The sequence below is a fragment of the Capricornis sumatraensis genome, chromosome 1 (genome assembly GCF_032405125.1).
Source record: "Capricornis sumatraensis isolate serow.1 chromosome 1, serow.2, whole genome shotgun sequence".
Taxonomy (NCBI): domain Eukaryota; kingdom Metazoa; phylum Chordata; class Mammalia; order Artiodactyla; family Bovidae; genus Capricornis; species Capricornis sumatraensis.
Window position 1 is genome coordinate 90522333 of NC_091069.1, and position 21268 is coordinate 90543600.

General features: G+C 38.7%; 1 protein-coding gene across 28 annotated transcripts in view; it reads right to left on the bottom strand.

The window, feature by feature from the left end:
* Nucleotides 1-21268, bottom strand: part of LTBP1 (latent transforming growth factor beta binding protein 1) — a 456525-nt gene that overhangs the window by 162921 nt on the left and 272336 nt on the right. For all 28 annotated transcript variants that reach the window (XM_068988396.1, XM_068988377.1, XM_068988386.1 and 25 more), the window contains one exon: nucleotides 3615-3737. In XM_068988396.1, the coding sequence (XP_068844497.1) occupies nucleotides 3615-3737 (123 nt within the window). The remainder of the gene's footprint in view (nucleotides 1-3614; nucleotides 3738-21268) is intronic.

Sequence of the window (21268 nt, forward strand, 5' to 3'; positions counted from 1 at the left end):
TTCAAGGAAGCTGAAGAAACTAAAAAGAAACAGTGTTCATGAATGTAACTGGCTTTTTGAAGGTATGTGTTCGACATCTCCTGATTTCTGGAGTTAGGGTAGGAGCCCATCTTCTCTCTAACCCTTTATACTGGCCAAGGATGTAACAGAACAGCAAACATGCAGGCTCAGAATTCAGATGCTAAAGAGTCTGCCTGTGATGCAGAAGACCAGGGTTCGATCCCTGGGTCAGGAAGATCCCCTGGAGAAAGAAATGGCAACCCACTCCAGTATTCTTGCCTGGGGAATTCTATGGACAGAGGAGCCTGGCAGGATACAGTCCATGGGGTCGCAAACAGTCAGACACAACTGGGTGATTTTCATTCACTTTGAACCTGTGGGTACACCCTTCCCAGCATTCATCCTAAGAGGTCTCAAGTGTCTGAAGAAAATTAATTGCCATTTAAAAAGGCAGAAAGCTTCCCTACTCACTCTTCACAGGTTATTACACTTTTCTTGGATGTGCTCTGAGAGATCTTGGGTTTCAGCCTTCCCCACAGATAGGTAGAAGCAGGACTAGAGAATGCTACCGCAGCAGAGCCCTGATCCACAGATGCAGAGGTCGGAGGTGGCCAAGGCCAGACCCCTCCTACCTTCCTCTTCCAGCTTGGCTAAGTCAAGCACAGGGAGCGGGCAAGGAGAGAAAGTGAAGTGGCTGCAACCTTTGGCTGAAGTCAAGGAATTCTGAGGGTGTTCACCTCAGTGTATTCGAGAACAGGGAGAGCTTCCCACTGCTCTTCAGCCACTGCCAAGTCCATTTCTTTGAGTTCACAGAGTCAGCCACACCTTTTATGGCCTGGATATGCCCTAAATTCATGCTGCCTGAGCAAAAGCGGCCAGTCACCTCCATCTGCTTCCACCATCTATCCAAGGCTGTTTTTCTGTCTTGCAAGAGCATTTATTTCAAAGGATAAATAGCTCTGCCCAGTGCCCTTGTGCATCAGTGTGCGTGTGTGGCCCCCAGCCTCCTCCTGCTATTTCCTCCATGACTCTCAAAGGTACCACCATCCTGCCAGTATTTTTCACCCCTGTATTGTAAATATCTCACTCCAGTATTCTTGCCTGGAGAATCCCATGGTCAGAGGAGCCTGGTGGGCTACAGTCCATGGGGTCACAAAGAGTTGGACACGGCTGAGCAACTAATACACATACACGTTGTTAAGTATCACCTTCTCCCCTCCTTCTTTCTCAAGACATTCTTTCTCTTCGGACTTCCCCCATCGACTTGTTCAAAGTATAGTTCACCCACAAATCGGACTAGATTGAACCAAGTCACAAATTCTAAAGGACTCTACATATTTCTGTGATATTACATGTGGTAAATTCAGAGGAAAGAGAAATAAATCTGCCCACTCAACGCTGGTAAGAGCCCAAGTTTTAACTTCAAACTCTAAACTGGAACACTTAACTAGCAACAAACATCTCCTAATACTTATCATTTCAGCTGTTGTAGCTGAACCATAAAATTGAATTATTTATTTTTCAAATATGAGCGGATGGCTGTTTAATATGTTCAGTATTATCTGGCCAATGACAAGGAAAATAAATGCTAAGGAAATGTGTAAGTGTTTCAAAATCTCATTGGCAGGTTCCTGCAATCTCATTAAAACCTGGATGGCTGCCCTTAGCTCTAGACATCAGATCTAGTCAAATAAAACACTTTGTGACCAGTCCTCCAAGTTTACCTAATCTACAACGTTCAACATAGCCATTTTAACCAGACTACAAATCAATTTAACGGAAAAAAAATATTCACAACTCTATACCCAAACTCTAAAAATCTTTTATGCTTAAATTATAAAAATATACTTATAATACTTACTCATGTAATTCCAGTCAGCCAGAAATTATCCCTAAATTATCTGGATATTTTCAACAATGTTTTTTGGCATGAAATTTCCAAATCCTTGCATCAATTTGCAAATGTACCGTGTATGCAAGTGTAATTTTACAGTCTGATTTCTCCACCCATCAAAAAAGCCCTATAATTAGCAGGTGTCTGTCTGCTGCATGATCAGAACTGTCCGTGAAAGGACATGGAGGAAAGAATTTACGTGCAAAATTTCCTAATCTGCATTTGACAGGTTTTAAAGGAAAATAATAGTAATTAGTAACAATGTTCCAAAACCCTCAATAAACTCATCTAAAAGTAATGAATGAAGTTGTCATTTTATTTTACTATATCTGTCTTTACTTCACCATGTCTATCCATCAGCTTAGGGCACAGAGTTAAGAGATGCACAGTTAAAAACAAATGATAGTACCTTCATGAAAAAAACATGTCTTGAAGACACAGCAAATTTAAAACTGGGGATCAGAAAGATACCAAATAACAAATACTGGAGCCACATTAAAAAAAAAAAAGTTAAATAAAAATAGAAATCCAGCAAGACAAAAATTAATGAATTGCTCATAATATTATCTTGACAACTTTCTGCCAAGCATTAGTTTAAAATGTTTAATATTTAATTGTATATGACTTTGAAAAATCTGTTGTGTTTACCATTATTACTTTGTAATAATGGGCACAAATACCTTAAAAATTTGGCTTCCCTGGTGGCTCAGATGGTAAAGAATTGCCTGCAATGCAGGAGACCAGGATTTGATACCTGGGTGGCGATGATCTCCTGGAGAAGGAAATGGCAACCCACTCAAGTATTCTTGCCTAGCACTTCCATGGATAGAGGAGACTGGTCGGCTATAGTCCATGGCGTCACAGAGTCAGACACGACTGAGTGACTTTCACTTTCACTTTTCACCTTAATAAATAAGGTAGTCTTAAAAAAAACTCTGTGTTTGAGCACTTTACATCTAAAATGCATGCATCTCTAATTGTCAGGTGATCTGTAATGATTACACTGGTTTTGTGGCAAGAGTGTCTTTTTGGAGAAACTACATTTTCTATAGCAGTATTAGAACGTACAGAAGGTTTGATGGAGGATCTTTATCCTTACCCAGAAGAAAAATCGTAGAGACAGATTCATAAAGCAAAAATAGTTTAGGGACACATTTTGGTGGTTTTTAAGGACAACAGAATAGACTATTTGAAATTAGAACTGAATAAAACATTTGAAACACAGGGCCTTGGTAACTATTTCCCAGACTCTTCCAACCAAGAAAGTACAGTGAAACCTCATTAAATCAAACACAAGTGACTCAGAATTTGGACTAATTAAAGACAGAAGCTGGAACAAAGTTTAACTCCTAAATAATGCTTAAAATACTCATGAAGGAAAATGTTTTCATCTCTTAGGTATGCTAATTTTAATCAACTGCTTTCTTTGCATTAAAGTATCTTTCCTCTGTATGCCTGCTCTTTTTCTTGAGTTTTAGCTTTCATTTCCTTCTGAACACAATAAAAATGAAAAGGCTTCATAACATAGATTTACTCCAGTATATCAGGCCACCTCATCCCCTTTATTATTTTAATGACATCTTCCTGCATATTTTCAATATTTGGTTGACCACCAAGCTGTTACCTTCTTTTAGATTCTCCTCCCACACCCTCTCAAAGCAAAACAAAACAAAACAAAAAACCTGATCCAAAATAGGAATAAAAAGTGATCATTACTTACGAACACAACTTGAAAAGGTAGGATCCGGCCCAAATCCCATTTTGCAGGTACATCTGTAGCTGCCCATGGTATTCAAACACTCACCATTAGGGCACACACCCTGTAGTTGGCATTCATTAATATCTGCAGGAAAACAACTCTTTTAGAAGGAGATGTCAAGCACTGTTGAACAGATTCTGGCTGTAAAATGCATACCCCCTCTCTTTTTTTTTCCCCACTATAATATCTCTCAGTCACAGTAAGTATGAGATGCTAGCAACTTTTAATGCATTTGCAGTGTAATTAAATCAAACATTTACTGAGCATCTACAATTTAGCAAATATTTACTATAAGCCTATCAGGTACCTGGTTCTATCCTAGATACGAGAGCCTTACCACTGAATAAAAGTGACAAAGGATCCCAGCCTTCACAAATCTTCTATTTTAGTGTCTGTGTTGTTAAGTATTATAGAGCATACAGGTAAGGCAAAGACCCTTGCCCTGGAGATTTTTACAGTCAAGCTGTATATATAACTATGTAAAAATTAAAGAACTGAAAATCAGTCAAGCTATCACCATCAGAAGAAAGGTCATAACCCTGAAGAAGTTATACCATGAGACTGCCTATCTAGACAAGTAAGAGCTATGAGGGGAAGGTGCAGGTAAGGGAGACGGCAGCATGGCAAAGGAGGTAAGACTTCATCAGATAGTGAACCTGGGGAGAAGCCACATGGATGGGTAGGAAAGGGTGAATGATCTGCATGGGTGGACACAAACATGAGCAAAGAGACTGGAGAAAGAAGGGGGATCAGGAAATCGTGAGTCAAATCATCAGCTGGAAAACAAGTTTTAGGAAGGTGAATAGCTGGAAAAAGAGCTAGTTAAAGCCAGGCTAGGTTTGGATTCAATTTTTACTGAAAACAGAGAAATATACCAAAGGTTTGTGAGCAGGAGGAAGATGTAATCAATGGCAGGCTGTAGGGAATGCATCTGGCCAGCACATGGCTTGGTGAGATGAGATTTAAAGTTTGATCGCTGAAGGAATAATCCAAGTATGAGACTGGTGACAAGCCAGGTTGGTGACAGTGAGAATAATCAGGAAGAGAAGGAATGAAGTATTTTTTGTATTTTTGGAACAACTGACAATGCATGGCGTTCGGTACTTGACTAGTCAACACAGCATTGGACAGGAAGAGGGTCAAAGATGCCTGCAAGGCTTCTAATCTGAGCAAAGAGGAAAAGACATTGTTGGTTTTGTGCAAAGTTCTGTGAAGGAAAGAGGCAGATGAAGAGATAAGTTTGACACTACAAGGTCACACTGGGATACTCAAGTATAATTATCCAGCTGCAGCAGCAGATTTAGCAATAAGGTGAAAGGAATCATGGCTGCAAATAGACACTTAAGATCGTCTACATAGGCTGACTGCTATGGTCTCAATGTTTTGTGCCCCACCCCACCGAATCTGTTGAAATCCTAACCCTCCCCAAAGGTGACAGTGTTCGGGCTTCCCTGGTGGCTCAGCAGTGACGAATCCGCCTGTCAACGCAGGAGACACGGCTTTGATCCCTGGTCCAGGAAGATCCCACAGGCCACAGAGCAACTAAGCTCATTGGCAAGATCATTGCCTTATAAAAGGGGCTTCAGGGAGACCCCCGGTCCCTCCCACTATTTTGAGGATGCAACACAGACACCTATAATCAAAAGAGGACCCTCACCAGAAGGCAACCATGCTGGTGTCTTGATCTTGGACTTCCCTGCCTCCAGAAGTGTGAGCAATAAATACCTGCTGTTTTTAAGCTAGCCAGTCGGTGGTATTTTACTATAGCAACCCAAATGGACTAAGACAGTGACCCAAGGGGACGTCAAAATGATTTAGAAGAGGACAGACAAAAATGTGGCAGATTTAAAAAAAAAGATTACGGAGTCACTTGCAAAGATAATTAAAAATAAACAATGTGACAAGTGAAAATTTTTTTAAAAAATTAGAAGTCATCTATTTTATTCAGTGTGACTTATGAAGCTTAATACCTAACAAACTTGACTCTTAGTGTCTCCATTTCAAATGATACTTACTTCTTGCAATAACCAATTCTAATAAAAGTTCTACTAAGGATCTTAAAATGCTAATTTTCTACATTAAAACTGAACACCATGGTAGTAAACAGTTACTAGTAGAATCATCACATAAAAGGCAGATACAACCTGAAATAAATCATTATTTGCTTATATTTCATATTCAAAGTAGCCAAAAACATGTATATGGATGTATTTTACCCAACATATGCAATTTTTAACTTCAGTGACAATATGACATTTTCAACAACATTCAAATGACAGCCCATATTTGTTGTATAAATTCTACAGCATTCCAGGTTTGCATCCAGCTGGAAGCTGGTACAGCTAGATGACACCTTGCCCAGCATATGGTCGAGCACCTGCCCATCTTTTTCTTGATCAGGGTCTGCGTTTTACTATAAAGCACATTTATGCACACCATGTAATTGAAAACATTCCCCTGTAACTCATTCTCCTTAAGAGAAACACCATAAAGAAGCAGGAAGAGTGTCAAGTTGAGGTGTGCCTGGTACAAGCAAAGCCCGTATCGCACATCCCCACTTAAACCTCAAATCTGGGTAACCAGTCGATTGGGTCAAAAAGCCTGGACAAAAATCTCTGTTTCCCCTCACACGATGGTGTGATCATCAGCCTTCCTCCTTCTCAGAGTGGACTTGACTCCTAATCATTGGTTGCACCATTACACCATCCGTGTTTACCTCTTAGGACCCAGAATCTCCCCTTACCTGGAAGTTTCTATGACAGTCCCGTCAGGCCTCCCTGCTGGCTAACCTCCCTGCAGGTTAAAGTAGTGTTTCCCGCCCTCCCCACCCCAAGACATAGATACCTGATACACAACCACTGCCTTGTACCCTCTTCCAATGTCCCCTATTTGACTCTCAACACTTTCCACCACCTCGACCATGATGCCAGAGGAATGGAGGACACAAGTTAGGACATAATCAAAAACGCTATGGCTACAGACAGGAAGAAATAGAATGAAGAAGAGGAACCATGTAAGACTTTTCCTTTTTTTACCATCTCTATTCTAATCAGCTTGTACCACTTCCCCTAATTTTGGCTCCAGAAACTCAAAAACATGGACACATGCTAATAGCTGCCAGAAAAAATCCTGTTTCCCTAAGCTGTTCCAATTTATTTTTATCATATTCTCTAAAATACCATAAATGAAATTAAATTTCCAAGATCTTTTCTTTCTAAAGTAATATAAAGCTAAGTATATCAATCTTAAGTATACAGCTACATGAGTTCTTTGCATGTATACATACAACTGGATATGTGTATATGTGTGTGTGCAAATACTGTGTAACCACCATCAACATCATTACTCAGCACATTTCACTCCTCAGAAGGCTCCCTCATGGCCCTTCTGTTTGCCCCAACAGGTAACTACTATTCTGATTTCCATTGTTATTTATTACTCTTGCCTGTTCTTAAACTTCATACAGAGTAAATATCACTAATATTCTTTTGTCTGACTTTTAATTATTATGCTTATGAGATTCATTAATGTTGCTGCATGCCGTTCATTTTTAATTGCTGTTATATTTTATTATCTGAGCACAAGTTAATTTACCATTCTACTGTTGACAGACATTTGGAGGCTTATTTCTAACCATGCACCTGTGAACATATATATATATACACACATACACATATATAAAGATATATATATATATATATATTGTTTTTTTTGATAGGCCCAGGTACTCATTTCTCTTGGGAACATATCTAGGAGTATAATTTCTGAGTCGCTAAACAAGGCTCATGTTTACTTTAGTAAATACTGTCAAACAGTTGCCCAAAGCAATTATGCCAAGTTCCATTTCCAGTACTAACTGCTCCACATCCTCAAGTTACTGTTGTTTCTCATTTTAGTCATCGAGAGTGTATAGTGTTATCTCACTGTGGCTTAGACCTGCATTTCCTTTTCATATATTAATTATCCATTTAGTAAAAGCAATCTCTTCTAGAATGTAAATACCTATAGGAATGTTGTAGGTCAGTTAAGATAGCTTCCCTCTTAGTGCTCAGGGAGAATCAGTTGATTCTCAGAGGAGGATATGCTTGTTCCAAGGGCTGGGAAGCACTCACTGGGTGGACACTAAGCTTAACAAACTGTGGTTAATCCCCCTTAACAAACAACTGTTCTGCCAAAATTGTCAATAATGCCTTCACTGAAAAAGACACAAAGAGGAGATGAAAATATGAGCTTATAAGCACAGAAAGGACCATTTTGAAGTACGGTGGTTTGAGGAATGATGGGGTGGAGGCAAGTGGTGGTTCCATGACAGGATTTGGAGGGTTTCATTCGCTCAACTCAGCATCTATACTGTCTACATCTGGATGGTCTCCTACTATCTCTGAGGAGGTTCTCCAGCCTGAGCAAGAAGCAAAACAGACTAGGTTCCCCAGATTGCTCAGTCGGGGGCTGTGTGCTTTGTGGTCTGCAAGACCAGAGTCCTAGCATCACCATGTCTGACTAGGGCTCTAAGGTAAGTTCATCAGATTTAACTGCGATCTGCAGACCCATCCCAGGAGCCTGAGCATCCTGCCTACCTCTTTTAAGCAAGACAGCTCCTTTACATCTGCTTCAAAAGCTGAACTTCTAAGTGGGTATTTGTCAAGAAAATTTGAACATCACTGACATTATTTCTGTGAAAAATCACATTCTGGTTTCAACAACTCACAAATAAAAGTTTAAAAAGTATTCCATTCATATATTGTTCATTCCTAATATGCCAAATTTCACATCTAAAAATTGGATAGAAATTCTCTTATCTTTGCCACTTGATTCTTCTATCCCCTGCTTTGTTCTTGAGAGGACTGTGGGTAGCTAGATAGGGTATACCCTTTGTGTTTAAAAGGAAAAAAAGGACAAAAAACTTATACCCCATTGTTTTTAATTTAGAACTCCAGGATTAATATGAAACATGGGCAATTATCTAAATGACTTTCTGAGGTACTCAAGCTCTTTAGTTCGGTCACTCAGTAGTGTCCAACTCTTTGCAACCCCGTGGACTGCAGAAGGCCAGGCCTCCCAATTCTAAATAAGCTGAAGGAAAGTAAAGATTCACAAATGCATTAAGAACAAAACTGAAAGTGAACTATCTGTATGTGAGTGGTTTAAGGATTATACTGAGAGAAGGCATTACCAGGTCAAAGTTTAACAATTATATGGAATGTAACTGACCCATTATGAATTATAATCCTATTTAGACTACAATTCCTTGGGCTATTTTCTTATTTAAAATTAAATAAAAACTTCTAACTTGATTATAACATCTATAAATTACCTACGTTTGACAACTATAACTACTTCAGAAGTGTCATATTCTATAGGAATAGCCAATTTCCTTTAATGTGTTCTGACAAATATAACAGCTTCAGAAGTGTCATATTCTATAGGAATAGCCAATTTCCTTTAATGTGTTCTAATTGAAAGTACTGTAGCGCTTAGTTTAAAAAAACAAAACAATGGTAAACAAATGAATTTGGTCATTGTTTTCCTCTGTGGACCACCAAATTTCTCTGGACAACTGTGGACTTCCATTCTTTGAAAGAATGGTGTAACCGTTTGCAAAAAAACACAGTTTACTGAGTTCAGGAATGAAGGTCAAAATGAATGGCTGAAGGAGCTGGCACTCAGAGCCATCACCCACCCCCACATCTCCATCTGAGCTGCAGTGGTGGGCAGTCTAGACGCTTACAGATGCAGAAAGGAAGGCAGAAACTCTTCCAGCCCAGTGTGCACCTTCAGAGAAGGCAAAACCAAGGGAGGGGGTACAGCTCATATGATTTACATACTTCTCCATTCACTTAGAACATTTATAGCATTCTCTGCCCAGTACATCCTACTATGAACCTCTGGCCACTTATCAAGTTCACTAATACAAAACTGCTCTTCTTATAAATCTAAAAGAGTTGAACATTGGCAGCATTGCCTGTTGGGTGGTATGCATAACAAGAGACTGTTTAAACAACCAAATATAACACAGCCTCAGCATTTCAGCACCCAAGAATGATACAATAACCCAGTACAATGAAGCAAGGACCATTATCCCCATCTTTGTATCTGTACAGTACATCTTCTCTCAGTGGAACTTTGGAACCATTTTGGACCAAGAGCAACATAACAGTTATTTCCAGCTTATAGAGACAACTCGGTCCAAGCTCTTATTTATTTATTTATTTTTAAAGGGTTAAGGGAGAATGGGGAAATCTAACAGGAGAAATATCTCAGTATGACCTAGTCTGGTAACTAGGATCTTAAACTATGTCACTGAGAGCAAGTCATTTATTTTCTCTCGAGCTCACTTTCCTCTCTCACAACACAGATAATCCCCACGGTTGCTTCCAGCTTAAATATCCTGACTTCACAACAATCTGCCAGTTGCTGAAGTTAAAAATGCCAAGGAATAAAGTATGACATTTACTGCAGAATATATATCATGACTAGTATAAGTACCCTGTGGGAAATAAACACATTTTTATGTAACCATGCTCCTACACGAAAGTATGTATCTTTAACCGAGTACTAATTTACTGCCTTTTTAGTGACGCATGTTTATCCAGGAAATGAGGCATGTCCAGTAACCAACAGGAATTAGGCACAGGTGAGAAGAGTACATGCAGATCTTTGCACTGTGTGAAAATACAAAGCACTGCGGAGATTCTGCTGTGTCTACTCAATTTTTGCTGATGAGCAGAAATTCCATCACAATTTAGCAATCTGACTTCCCGTTGAAAGCAGAAATAAAAAAAAAACAAAAAACCACCTCTTGAGGTAAATACTTTTCTTAGCCAGACAGACCATCTGGCTATTCAAGAGGGATCACTTACTTTAGAGAAAGGAGGAGTTCACTCTCTTAAGAGCACATATGTAATTTTTAATCCTTCTTTGCCCCTCTTCCTTCTCAGAAGCAGCTTCACATACCCCTGAAGGCAACTGACAGGGGACACATGTGCTTGAATACTTCTATTTAATGAATCAATTTCTAGATCTTAAGCCTTCACATGTTTCCTTCTTTGTGCTCAGTCACTCAGGCATGTCTCTTTGCCACCCCCATGGACTGTACCCTGCCAGGCTCCTCTGTCTATGGAATTTTCCAGGCAAGAATACTGGAGTGGGTTGCCATTTCCTTGTCTAGAAGTGCTCTAAAACCACATATGCCAATCTCGTTTCCTTTCTCTCCTTTACTCAGTGTCTACTTTCCCTCCAAGGCACACTTCTTACTCATCTGGACTCTCTAGATACACTGTCCTACAATGTAAAATGATCAGACATCAAACAAATGAACAATTCACAAATCTCTCTCCTGAAGGAGAGTCCCAGGACAAGGGATAAGCCTGCTCTCTTTCATAAGAAGATCTGGTTTTACCAATTATGTTAGATGACAGACATTATTTATAAATTAAGTAAGCCAGTTCTGCTGCTCCAAAGTTTTGGTGAAAGTGTTTAAAGTCCATATCTAATATCAATGTCAAAAATGAATCTACTATGCCCATTTAATTTTTGATTTTAAAAATGTAGATATCAGGTTAAAAATGTGTGAACATCTAAATTTTTCAAAATTTAGGAGACAAGGCAACAAAAAAATATTTGAAGATCAACATTCTAGAGCAATTTTACCCAAGGTGTTTTATATATATAAAACACAAGCTCTGTAAGACTTCTGCCCAAAGAAGGGTTTTGTGGTCGAATGTGATTGAGAAACGTGACATATTCTGTATAATTAGCACATTAAAGACCTTGAGTTGTTCTCTGGCGAGGACTCTTGGCTTTCTCTGTTTAATCTGGGGTTCTCCACACATTTGGCTGTGGGCTCTTTTTTCACACACCATCTATTAACATCCAGCTGAACTGGTGGTTTGTGGAGCAAATGGTGTAAAATGCTGCTCTCTTGGGTCAGCCCCACAAACTATTATATGGGTCTCCTTGTGGCTGTCTTTGTTTCAACCTGGGCCCTGATGCAGCTGTTTCTAAAACAATCACCAGGCTTCCCTAGTGGCTCAGTGGTAAAGAACCCACCTGCCAGTGCAGGAGACACAGGTTCAATTCCTGATCCAGGAAGATCCCACATGCAGTGGAGTAACTAAGTCCGTGCATCACAGCTACTGAACCTGTCCTCTAGAGTTCATGAACCAAAACTACTGAAACCCACACACCCTAGAGCCTGTACCCCACAAGAGAATCTACCACAACGAGAAGTCCGTGCACCGCAACTGCAGAGTAGCTCCTGCTTGCCACAAAAGAGAAAAGCCCATGCAGCAACGAAGACCCAGCACAGCCAAAAAATAATTAATTACATTAAAAAAACTGAAATCATCTATCATGGGATGGATTCAGTCACTGGACTCATCCAAAGGAAGCAAACTACTGTGGAACAATTCCCTGCCTCCCAGTCCTTCTGTCTGCAGAGTAACATGATAAAAAGAACTGTTAGAGCCCAGAAAACAGTTTGCATTTATTTCTCAATACATGTGTGCTACACATGGAAGATGCGCATCTCTGTTGGTCTTGGATTTCTGACTATAATCTATAGACACTACATTAATTTCTCCTTGAAACATTCACAGTAACATATCTATCATGGGCTTTCCTCATCACTCGTGATTCAACAGGCATCTTCCCATTGAGTTTATAGCTCCAGAGATTAAGGTCAAAGAGAGCTATTGGAAAATACAATGTGCTAATGACTCACTTCACCACTGTCTTTCCTGAAGAAAAGTGAATAAAATAAACAGACATTTCCTTTTTGAATCCTATCCCAGTGATAGAGGCATAGTAAGAGGACACAATGGAAAATGATTCTACAATGGATGGGAATGGGTCCCGAATTGATTTTAAATGCTAAAATGATACTCAGGCCTGGATCAAAACTGTTTAAATTCTTACCCAAAATACTGTACCTATTTAGACTACAAAGAGCAGCAGGAGTTCCAAGAGAATGTCTAGGACAGTAAAATAACACCTTCAGATCAGTAAAACATATCAATTGCTTTGGTCATCACTACTGCAAAACATGATTCAGCATCACATTAAGTACCCCCACAATTTCTAGCATTAAATCACTAAATACAGCACAGCTCTGTGATGAATCTGATAGGTAAGTTAAAAGAATTTTAAACATTTTAAGTACTCAGTAATTTAATTATCAAGTCTGGTTGACTCCAGCCTTTTTAGTTCATACCTATTATTTTCTACTATAATTTCCCGAATACATAGCAACAACAATGGATTCTAAGTTTCATTTTTTCACCCACACTACTCTCCTCTACATAGTGCTTATTTCCTCCGAGAAAGAAAGAAACATCACAACAATCAATTCCCTTATGATAAAGGAACTAAAGAGAACTATAGAGAAAACACTAACTGTAGCGAATGTTGCATCAACTCCAAAATCACAGAAGAATGAGAGGAAACGGCACTGAAAAGCTTTTACATGAGAACATTGATGGATATTATCACTTCACTAGTCAGCGTTCTGAATATTAAGAAAAATGTAGTATTGGCCATACCTGTTAAGTGAACGAAGTCACGAAACATACTGGATAATTTGAAAATTCATAAAAAAGATAACACATCTATGCTTATAAGAGTTGGCACAGTGACCACTTCTGAAAAAAGGGGATAGGGTAAAAATTGAGAAGAAACAGAGGGAAGATTTTAGGGTGCAGGGGATCTTCTATTTCTTGATTTGAGTAATAAGTACACAGTTATGTTCATTTTGTTATATTCACTGATGGGGATTTTCACTGTTCTATACATTGGTTACACTACTAACAAAAATTAAATATATAATAAACTACATAATTTCTAATATCAGACTTTTTTCACCAATAACATGGCCTCTTAAGTTTAAACATAAAATGACCTCCCAGGCGGCACTAGTGGTAAAGAACATGCCTGCCAAAGCAGGTAGATGTAAGAGACTGGGATTCAATCCCTGGGTCAGGAAGATCCCCTGGAGAAGGACACAGCAACCGACTCCAGCATTCTTGCCTGCAAAGTCGCATGGACAGAGGAGCCTGACAGGCTATACTCCAAAGGGTCACACAAAGTCAGACACAACTGAAGCGACTGAGCGTGCACACACAACCTCCCAGTAATACAAACAAAGATCTTCATTTCCTTTTTTCTCAAGCAAGACATAAACCATCAACGTGTTACAGAATGATTTCTAAAATAGGCCCAATTCTCTACCTCCCTTCGTATCCATGACCTTGTCTACATGACTTTGTAGTTTCTCCCAGAAAGAAGTAGAGTCTTTTCCCCACTCCCTGAATGCAGGTTGGCCTTATGACTTCCTTCAGCCACTAGAATACAGCTGAAGTGGCACTGTGTAAATTCCAAATCTAGGCCTGAGAAGTTTTAGATGAGAAGAAAGCTGAGCCATCCCCACTGAAGCCATCCTGGGCCATCCAGGATAAGGCAACCATCAGCGGATCACAGACCCTAGACGGAGCCTGGCTGAGATCATCCACAGCCTGCCTGGATCAGCAGAACTGTCCAGCTGTCCCCAGCAGTGTGAGAAACACACGACTGTTTTAGCAAAGTAACTGTTAACTTGCAGGGAAGGGGAGAGACTCAGGAGGAGTGCTCGAGCGGAATGTGAGGTTAAACAAATAGCCTCTAGATCATCAACATTCTGCTAGTTAAGGACTTCAGGATGAAACTAAGGTACAGTGCTAATAAGGTAAGAGAAAAATACTTTACCTACAAAGCAGACACACTGAAAACCAGAAAATTTGCTATGAAAATAAACAATGAAGTATGGAGAACTCTGATTTCTAAGCCAAACTACTGAAAGCATGTAACAGGCTAGTACAACCTAAAGACTAAAAGAATCAGAGAGCATTACTATCCCTCCCAGCACTGCTGTTTATTGATCAAGGCTTTAAGCCGTGGTTTTCTAACTGTGACAAGCAGATGCAGTTGTCAGGAATTAAGAATTACTACAAACTACTATATAAATGTTAGTAGCCCAAAGTGGGGAGCCCAGGCATCCAAGGTAGATCCTAGTACTCTGCAGGTATGTCATCTTCCATTACTAGTTTCTCTGAGACTCAGGGCTCAGTTTCACTGCAAGTTTAAAGAAAAACAGCACTATCTTACCGGGTTACTGTGAGAATGGTGACAGCTGAGCACCCAGCCCAACAACTCCACTAAACAGGCATTCAATAAACACTAGCAAAATACATAGAGAGAAAAAATGTGTAGGCAATAATAACCCAAAAGGAAATTGATTATTGTGAGCCTGATGGGCTACAGTCCATGGAGCCACACAGAGTCGGACACAACTGAGAGACTTCACTTTCAGTAAACAGAAAGTTATCAAATTTTTTTTATGCAAGAGTTAGCATAAGCAGAAAAGCATCACATAAATAAAATCAACAATTATTACGGCAGCAAGTGGCCCAGCTAGTTCACCTCTGGTAATAGTCTGGGGAAAAGCTGGGTGAGGACCTGGGATTACCAGAGGAAGAACTTGGGTTAAGGGTTAAGCTGGCAACAAGGATGTACTGTGCAGCACAGGGATCTCTGCTCAGTGTCATGTGGTAGCCTGGATGGGAGGGGAGTTTTGGGGAGAATGGTTACATGTATATGTATGGCTGAATTGCGTTGTTATCCACCTCAAACCATCACAACACTGTTAATCAGTTACACTCCAATATAAAGGTTTATTTATTTTTAATACAAAGGTTAAGCTGGGTTGGAGCGCTAGTGAACTTAGCACACTTTTAGTACTAGATGTTTCAGGATCACTGTCACTAAGAGCATAATTATGTCTACAGTTCTTCACTGTCTACTTTGTTCCTTGACACCATCACTGCAATAAGGTCCAGAACAAGTTGAGTGGGCCTTGAAAGAGGGAGTAGGGGAGAGAGAGGGAAGGAAGATTGAGGAAGATGGGTAAGTGGGGAAAGGGGAGGCAGAATCCAGAGCACTCATCACAGTCGTCCCCCAGTATCCCTGGGGGACTGGCTGCAGGACCCCTTCTCTTCGTGCAGATCCCCAAATCTGCAGATGCCCAAGTCCCTGACATCAAAGGACATAAGACAGTCAGCCTCCCATATCTCCATGCAGAACCCACAGATCTGTACTAATCTGAAGACATTTAACTTTTCAGAAACATTTATGTTTCTGAAGACATCCATGAAAATTTGGTCACAATCCAAACTCTTTGAAGGAAACCAAAAGCATCAATGGGGGAATCAAAAAAGTTAAAAGTAAATTCACAAAATATATCAGCTTCCCATGTATTTAAAATAAAAACCTTGAAAGAAGCTGACACTAGCCTGAGGCACTGTACCAGACCAATTTTGAATTTAGCCTGCCTCCACCCTCAAATACCTTGACAAGTCTCACCCATCCCCACTGGTGTAAATGCCATCTTTGATTTTCCAACTCAATGGGAAATTTCCTCTGACATTGCGTAGTATTTGGTTCATTTCTTACAGTCCTTACTACATGCTGCCTTGATGTTACAGACTGACGTGTTGCCTTTTAATTATTTGTGAGAACAGTGATTTTTTTTTAAAGGTATGAACTGAGTGTTAATATATTTCTCAGAGTGTTCCCACTTAAATTGTCATTAAATATCCATGAAACAAAGGAATGCATGAATGCCAGATGGTGAACAAACTTGTGTTGATGGGCTGCATAATTACAACAGATAAAAGAAGACTGAGGATAACTGTTAATTATATAATTTGAAGTCCTCTGAAAAGCTTTTCTATACTCACAAAGAAAAACAATTTATTATATATATGTTAGATACCACATTCTGATATTGATTTCTTTAAATAAAAAAATTAAAAACCTCAATCCTGATATGGACACTTTATTTTTTTTTTAAGTAGCACAGTAAGTTCATGCACTCACCCCTATTTCTAAATATATAACAATAACTGAAATATTAATACATGATACAGGGCAGCCACTGAAACTCTGGGTCTACTGTCTAGAATACAGCAAGGGAAGCCAGGATATTATCAACTAAGGGTAACAAATTAAATGTATCTATGAAAACACTCCTTCCTCAGCAGCTGAAATCCAGCTAAACTTCTCAGCATGCTTAAAATGTTGAATAAATGCATTTTTAAAAATGAAATAAGAATAGATAAGCTATGACAAACAATGAGATTTCAAAAATGAAAAATAATCTTATAATGAAAAGTGTAACAGATAGGGTAAGAATCTAGATAGGCTTAATACAGCAGCAATTAGAAAACTGGAAGACAGAACTAAGGTTTCATGCATAAAGCAGCAAAAGAGACAAGAGGATAAAAGGACAAAGGACGTGTTATGAGAGACATTGAAAACAGAGTCTCCAACACTTGTCTAAATGGAGTTACAGCTGGAGAGCACAGTGGAGAAGCAATATCTGAAGAGATAACATCTGATCATTTTTCAAATAGGAGGAAAGACTGGAGTCTTCAGATGGACAACATACTCTGCCTACCGTGTAAAATCAAGATAAATCCACATATAGACACATCATGGTAAAACTACAGAACATGAAGAATTAAGAGATGATCTCCAAAGACAGAACCATTCTCTACTAAGGAAAACAGTATCAAAGAGAAGTCAGAAATACAGTGGTATTCTGTAGGTCCAAAGTACTGCTGGAAAATAACTGTTATCCTAAAATTGTATACCTGATTACTCTCATTACAGAATGAGTTCAAAATAAAGATATTCTCAGACATGTAAAGTATATACTTCTTAGTGATCCTCACTTAAAGAACTGTTAAAGGCTGTGATCTCAAAATATAAATTAGCAAATAAAAATATAGGATACCCAGTTAAGCTTGAATTTCATGTAAGCTAATACTTCAAAAATTTATGTCCCAAATTATTTGCTATTTACCTGGCATTCAAATTTAACTGGGCAGCCTACATTTTATCTGACAATCTGATCACAAAAGAAAGCATGAACCCAGAAAGCAAGGATACAAGAAACAACGCTGAGTGAAAAAAACCGATACCATCTCAGTAAACTCATTTAACTATTAACCATATGAAAAAAGTTGTTTCCATTAACTATACCTTTGAAAATAGTTCTAAAATGATAATCTCTTTTCTAAGAAAGTTATCACACCCTCTTACACTATTGGTAGGAAGCAAACTAGTTCAGCCACTATGGAGAACAGTGTGGAGATTCCTTAAAAAATTGCAAATAGAACTGCCTTATGACCCAGCAATCCCACTGTTGGGCATACACACCGAGGAAACCAGAATTGAAAGAGACACGTGTACCCCAATGTTCATCGCAGCACTGTTTATAATAGCCAGGACATGGAAACAACCTAGATGTCCATCAGCAGATGAATGGATAAGAAAGCTGTGGTACATATACACAATGGAGTATTACTCAGCCATTAAAAAGAATACATCTGAATCAGTTCTAATGAGGTGGATGAAACTGGAGCCGATTATACAGAGTGAAGTAAGCCAGAAAGAAAACACCAATACAGTATACTAATACATATACATGGAATTTAGAAAGATGGTAATGATAACCCTGTATGCGAGACAGCAAAAGAGACAGATGTATAGAACAGACTTTTAGACTCTGTGGGAGAGGGGGAGGGTGGGATGATTTGGGAGATGGCATTGAAGCATGTATACTATCATGTAAGAAATGAATCACTAGTCTAGGTTCGATACAGGATACAGGATGCTTGGGGCTGGTGCACTGGGATGACCCAGAGAGATGATATGGGGAGGGAGGGTGGTGGCAGGGGGGTTCATGTTTGGGAACGCATGTACACTCGTGATGGATTCATGTCAATGTATGGCAAAACCAATACAGTATTGTAAAGTAAAAAATTAAAAAAAAAAGAAAAAATAAATAAATAAAAATTACATGAAAACCATAATTTTAAAAGAATAATTTTCCAACTCAAAAAAAAAAAGAAAGTTATCACAAATCCATTTTCTTTTAAATATGCAAGCTGTTGACATAATGGCCTTTGGACATCTCTACATTAAAAGAAGTGTAAATCCAGTACCACAAGTCCATTATATTACAAATGATGCATGCAATTAATCATAAGAAAAATAAGAAACTGGTCTTAAAATTAAGTATCACTGTATCTCACCCTACCTGTCTGTTTTAACCCAGCAGTATACCACAGGCCAATTCTTTTCTCCAGCCAAGTCAGTTTACCTGAGGGTCTTTCCTGTACTTTCTAGCCTCCTCAAAGTCCTCAAAGACCAGTCTTCCTCTACATATTCACCATAGTGCAGTTACAGCAATTCCTTTATGTTCACTTAAGAGGTCTGAAATGTCAGCTACAGTCCAGACAACCTCTTTATAACCAAGAAGTTCCATGTACACCTTCCTTATATGGATTATTAATCAAGATTGGTCAGTTTCATTTAATAACAGAGGTATGCCCCTTGGCGGGGGTGAGGGTGGGGGTGCATTATCTTTTCTATGGTCCGAATACAATTCAATTTCAGATGTACCTCGGGGCACTTTCTAGCAAAAAGAAGTCCTGCAGTGAAAGTTTTAGTAGGGTACTATTGTGTCTTAGTGTATCTGTTTTGTAATTTTATTTTATTAGAGCAGAACAACCAGCGTAATAAAATCAAGCCATAAGAAAGTTATGTGGACAGCGCTTTTATATTTGCTTTAATGGGCTCATCTTGAGTGAGCTGAAATTCAGCTCGTTGGATGACTGAACAAAGCAAATTACATCCTGCTGATTCAAACTGATTTAATTACACTAAATCCAAAGGCCAAGACTGATATCTTATTCATCATTCATCACATATCCTCAGTCTGTAGTTCAGGAGTGTCCCGCCAACTCATGTTTACGGGCTATGGGATATTTTTTAAAGATTTCAAGATTCATGAGAAAGAAATATACATACACTGGATTCTAAAAGCACAGGTACTGTCTAGCTATGTATTTTGGCATTGCCCATAGCACCTCAGCACGTGCTAAAAAGGTAGAAAACACTAGATTGATTTCAGAACTATAAACTAATGAAAGAGGCAGGTGATCTTAGCATATTAAAAGAAATATTTGCTTTAAATAAAAGATTTCATTGAATAGACTGGTCCCCAAGTAATTTCAGAACCCAATTCTAGAAGTGAGATTTACACCTAATTTTTAAGAATACATTTATTTCATGGCAAAGTGATAGTCAAGTGTTCAGTCATGCCCAACTCTTTGTGACCCCATGGACTGTAGTCCACCAGGCTCCTCTGTCCATGGAATTCTCCAGGCAAGCATACTGGAGTGGGTAGCCATTTCCTTCTCCAGGGGATCTTCCCGACCCAGGGACTGAACCTGGGTCTACTGTATTGCAGGCAGATTCTTTACCATCTGAGCCACCAAGGAAGACCATGAAACAGGAGTTCCTATGATCACTGCCATGAGGTATTTCTTCATTTAATTCTAATTCTACATCAAACCTTCAGCATAATAATGAAATGACAAATGCTGCTCTAGATATCCACCAGAAAATTTAAGTGAATTATTTGTTTTTATAAATGAAGCAAATTATAACAATTCCATAAATGTTGAGGGTAGTGAGGGCAGGTTTTAGAGCTCCATGTGTGTATATGCAATAAATCATTCCTTTGAAAACATAATTGCAGCACCACTAGAAAGGAGGGGAAAACCCAACTTTTAGGGCAATTATTTGAAAGCTCCTCAAATTAACTTGTGCACAGTTGGCTCTTTGTTACAGAGTACACTTTATGAAAAGTTGTTTAAGGCATTAATTCACTTAGGTGAAGGAAATAATGCAATTTTAGTTATTAATCACTTTAATTTTAAATGTGCTTTGTAAACTGAGAAGACATTAAACTCTAAGAACAATGTGGAATGCACAAGTAATTAGATGGTTAACAGGCTTCTTTTGAAAAACTTCAAAATAAAGAGCTTCAAGGCTCTAGGAAAATCCAAGTGTACATATGTAATGTGAGAAAGTTCTAACTAAGTTTAGTGGCCAATAATACCACAAAGGGAATGAAATTAAGCCCTTCGCTCAAAAGTAATGTAATAGATTATGATGAATGAAATCATATGATGTTATGAGTCAATCTACTCTGTAGTGTAATTTAGCAGTGCCTTCTTGAGGCACCATGAAATAGAATTTTCTGTGATATTTCACTCCGGAATTCATGCCAAAAAGTAAAACACTGTTTTGCAAATATTCTCCTAAGACAAACATAAGCCAGGATTTGGCATTACTGAACATCAGTGTGACTGAGGTGGAACCATTTGATATCCTCAGTATGAACAAAACTTGTTAAAGGTCACTCCATACCAGCCAAACCAGAAAAGGAAAAGATTAAAATCCTCAGAGAATTACTGGAAGGCTTCTCCACTTTATTTTGCTAAATGAGATGACAAATGATTACTTGCAAGTTTTCACTTCCACTTCTATAGTGGCATTTTTATGAATATGAACTGTTAGAACCTTGAACTAGCCAGTAGAAGGAATATATTAGATAACTATCCTTTCTTTTTAAATCAAATATTAATTTTGTTGACTTCTATTAGTTCTCAAAACAGGTAGTATATCATATTTACATTAGTAATACTTTACAGATCTATGGCAACGCACTC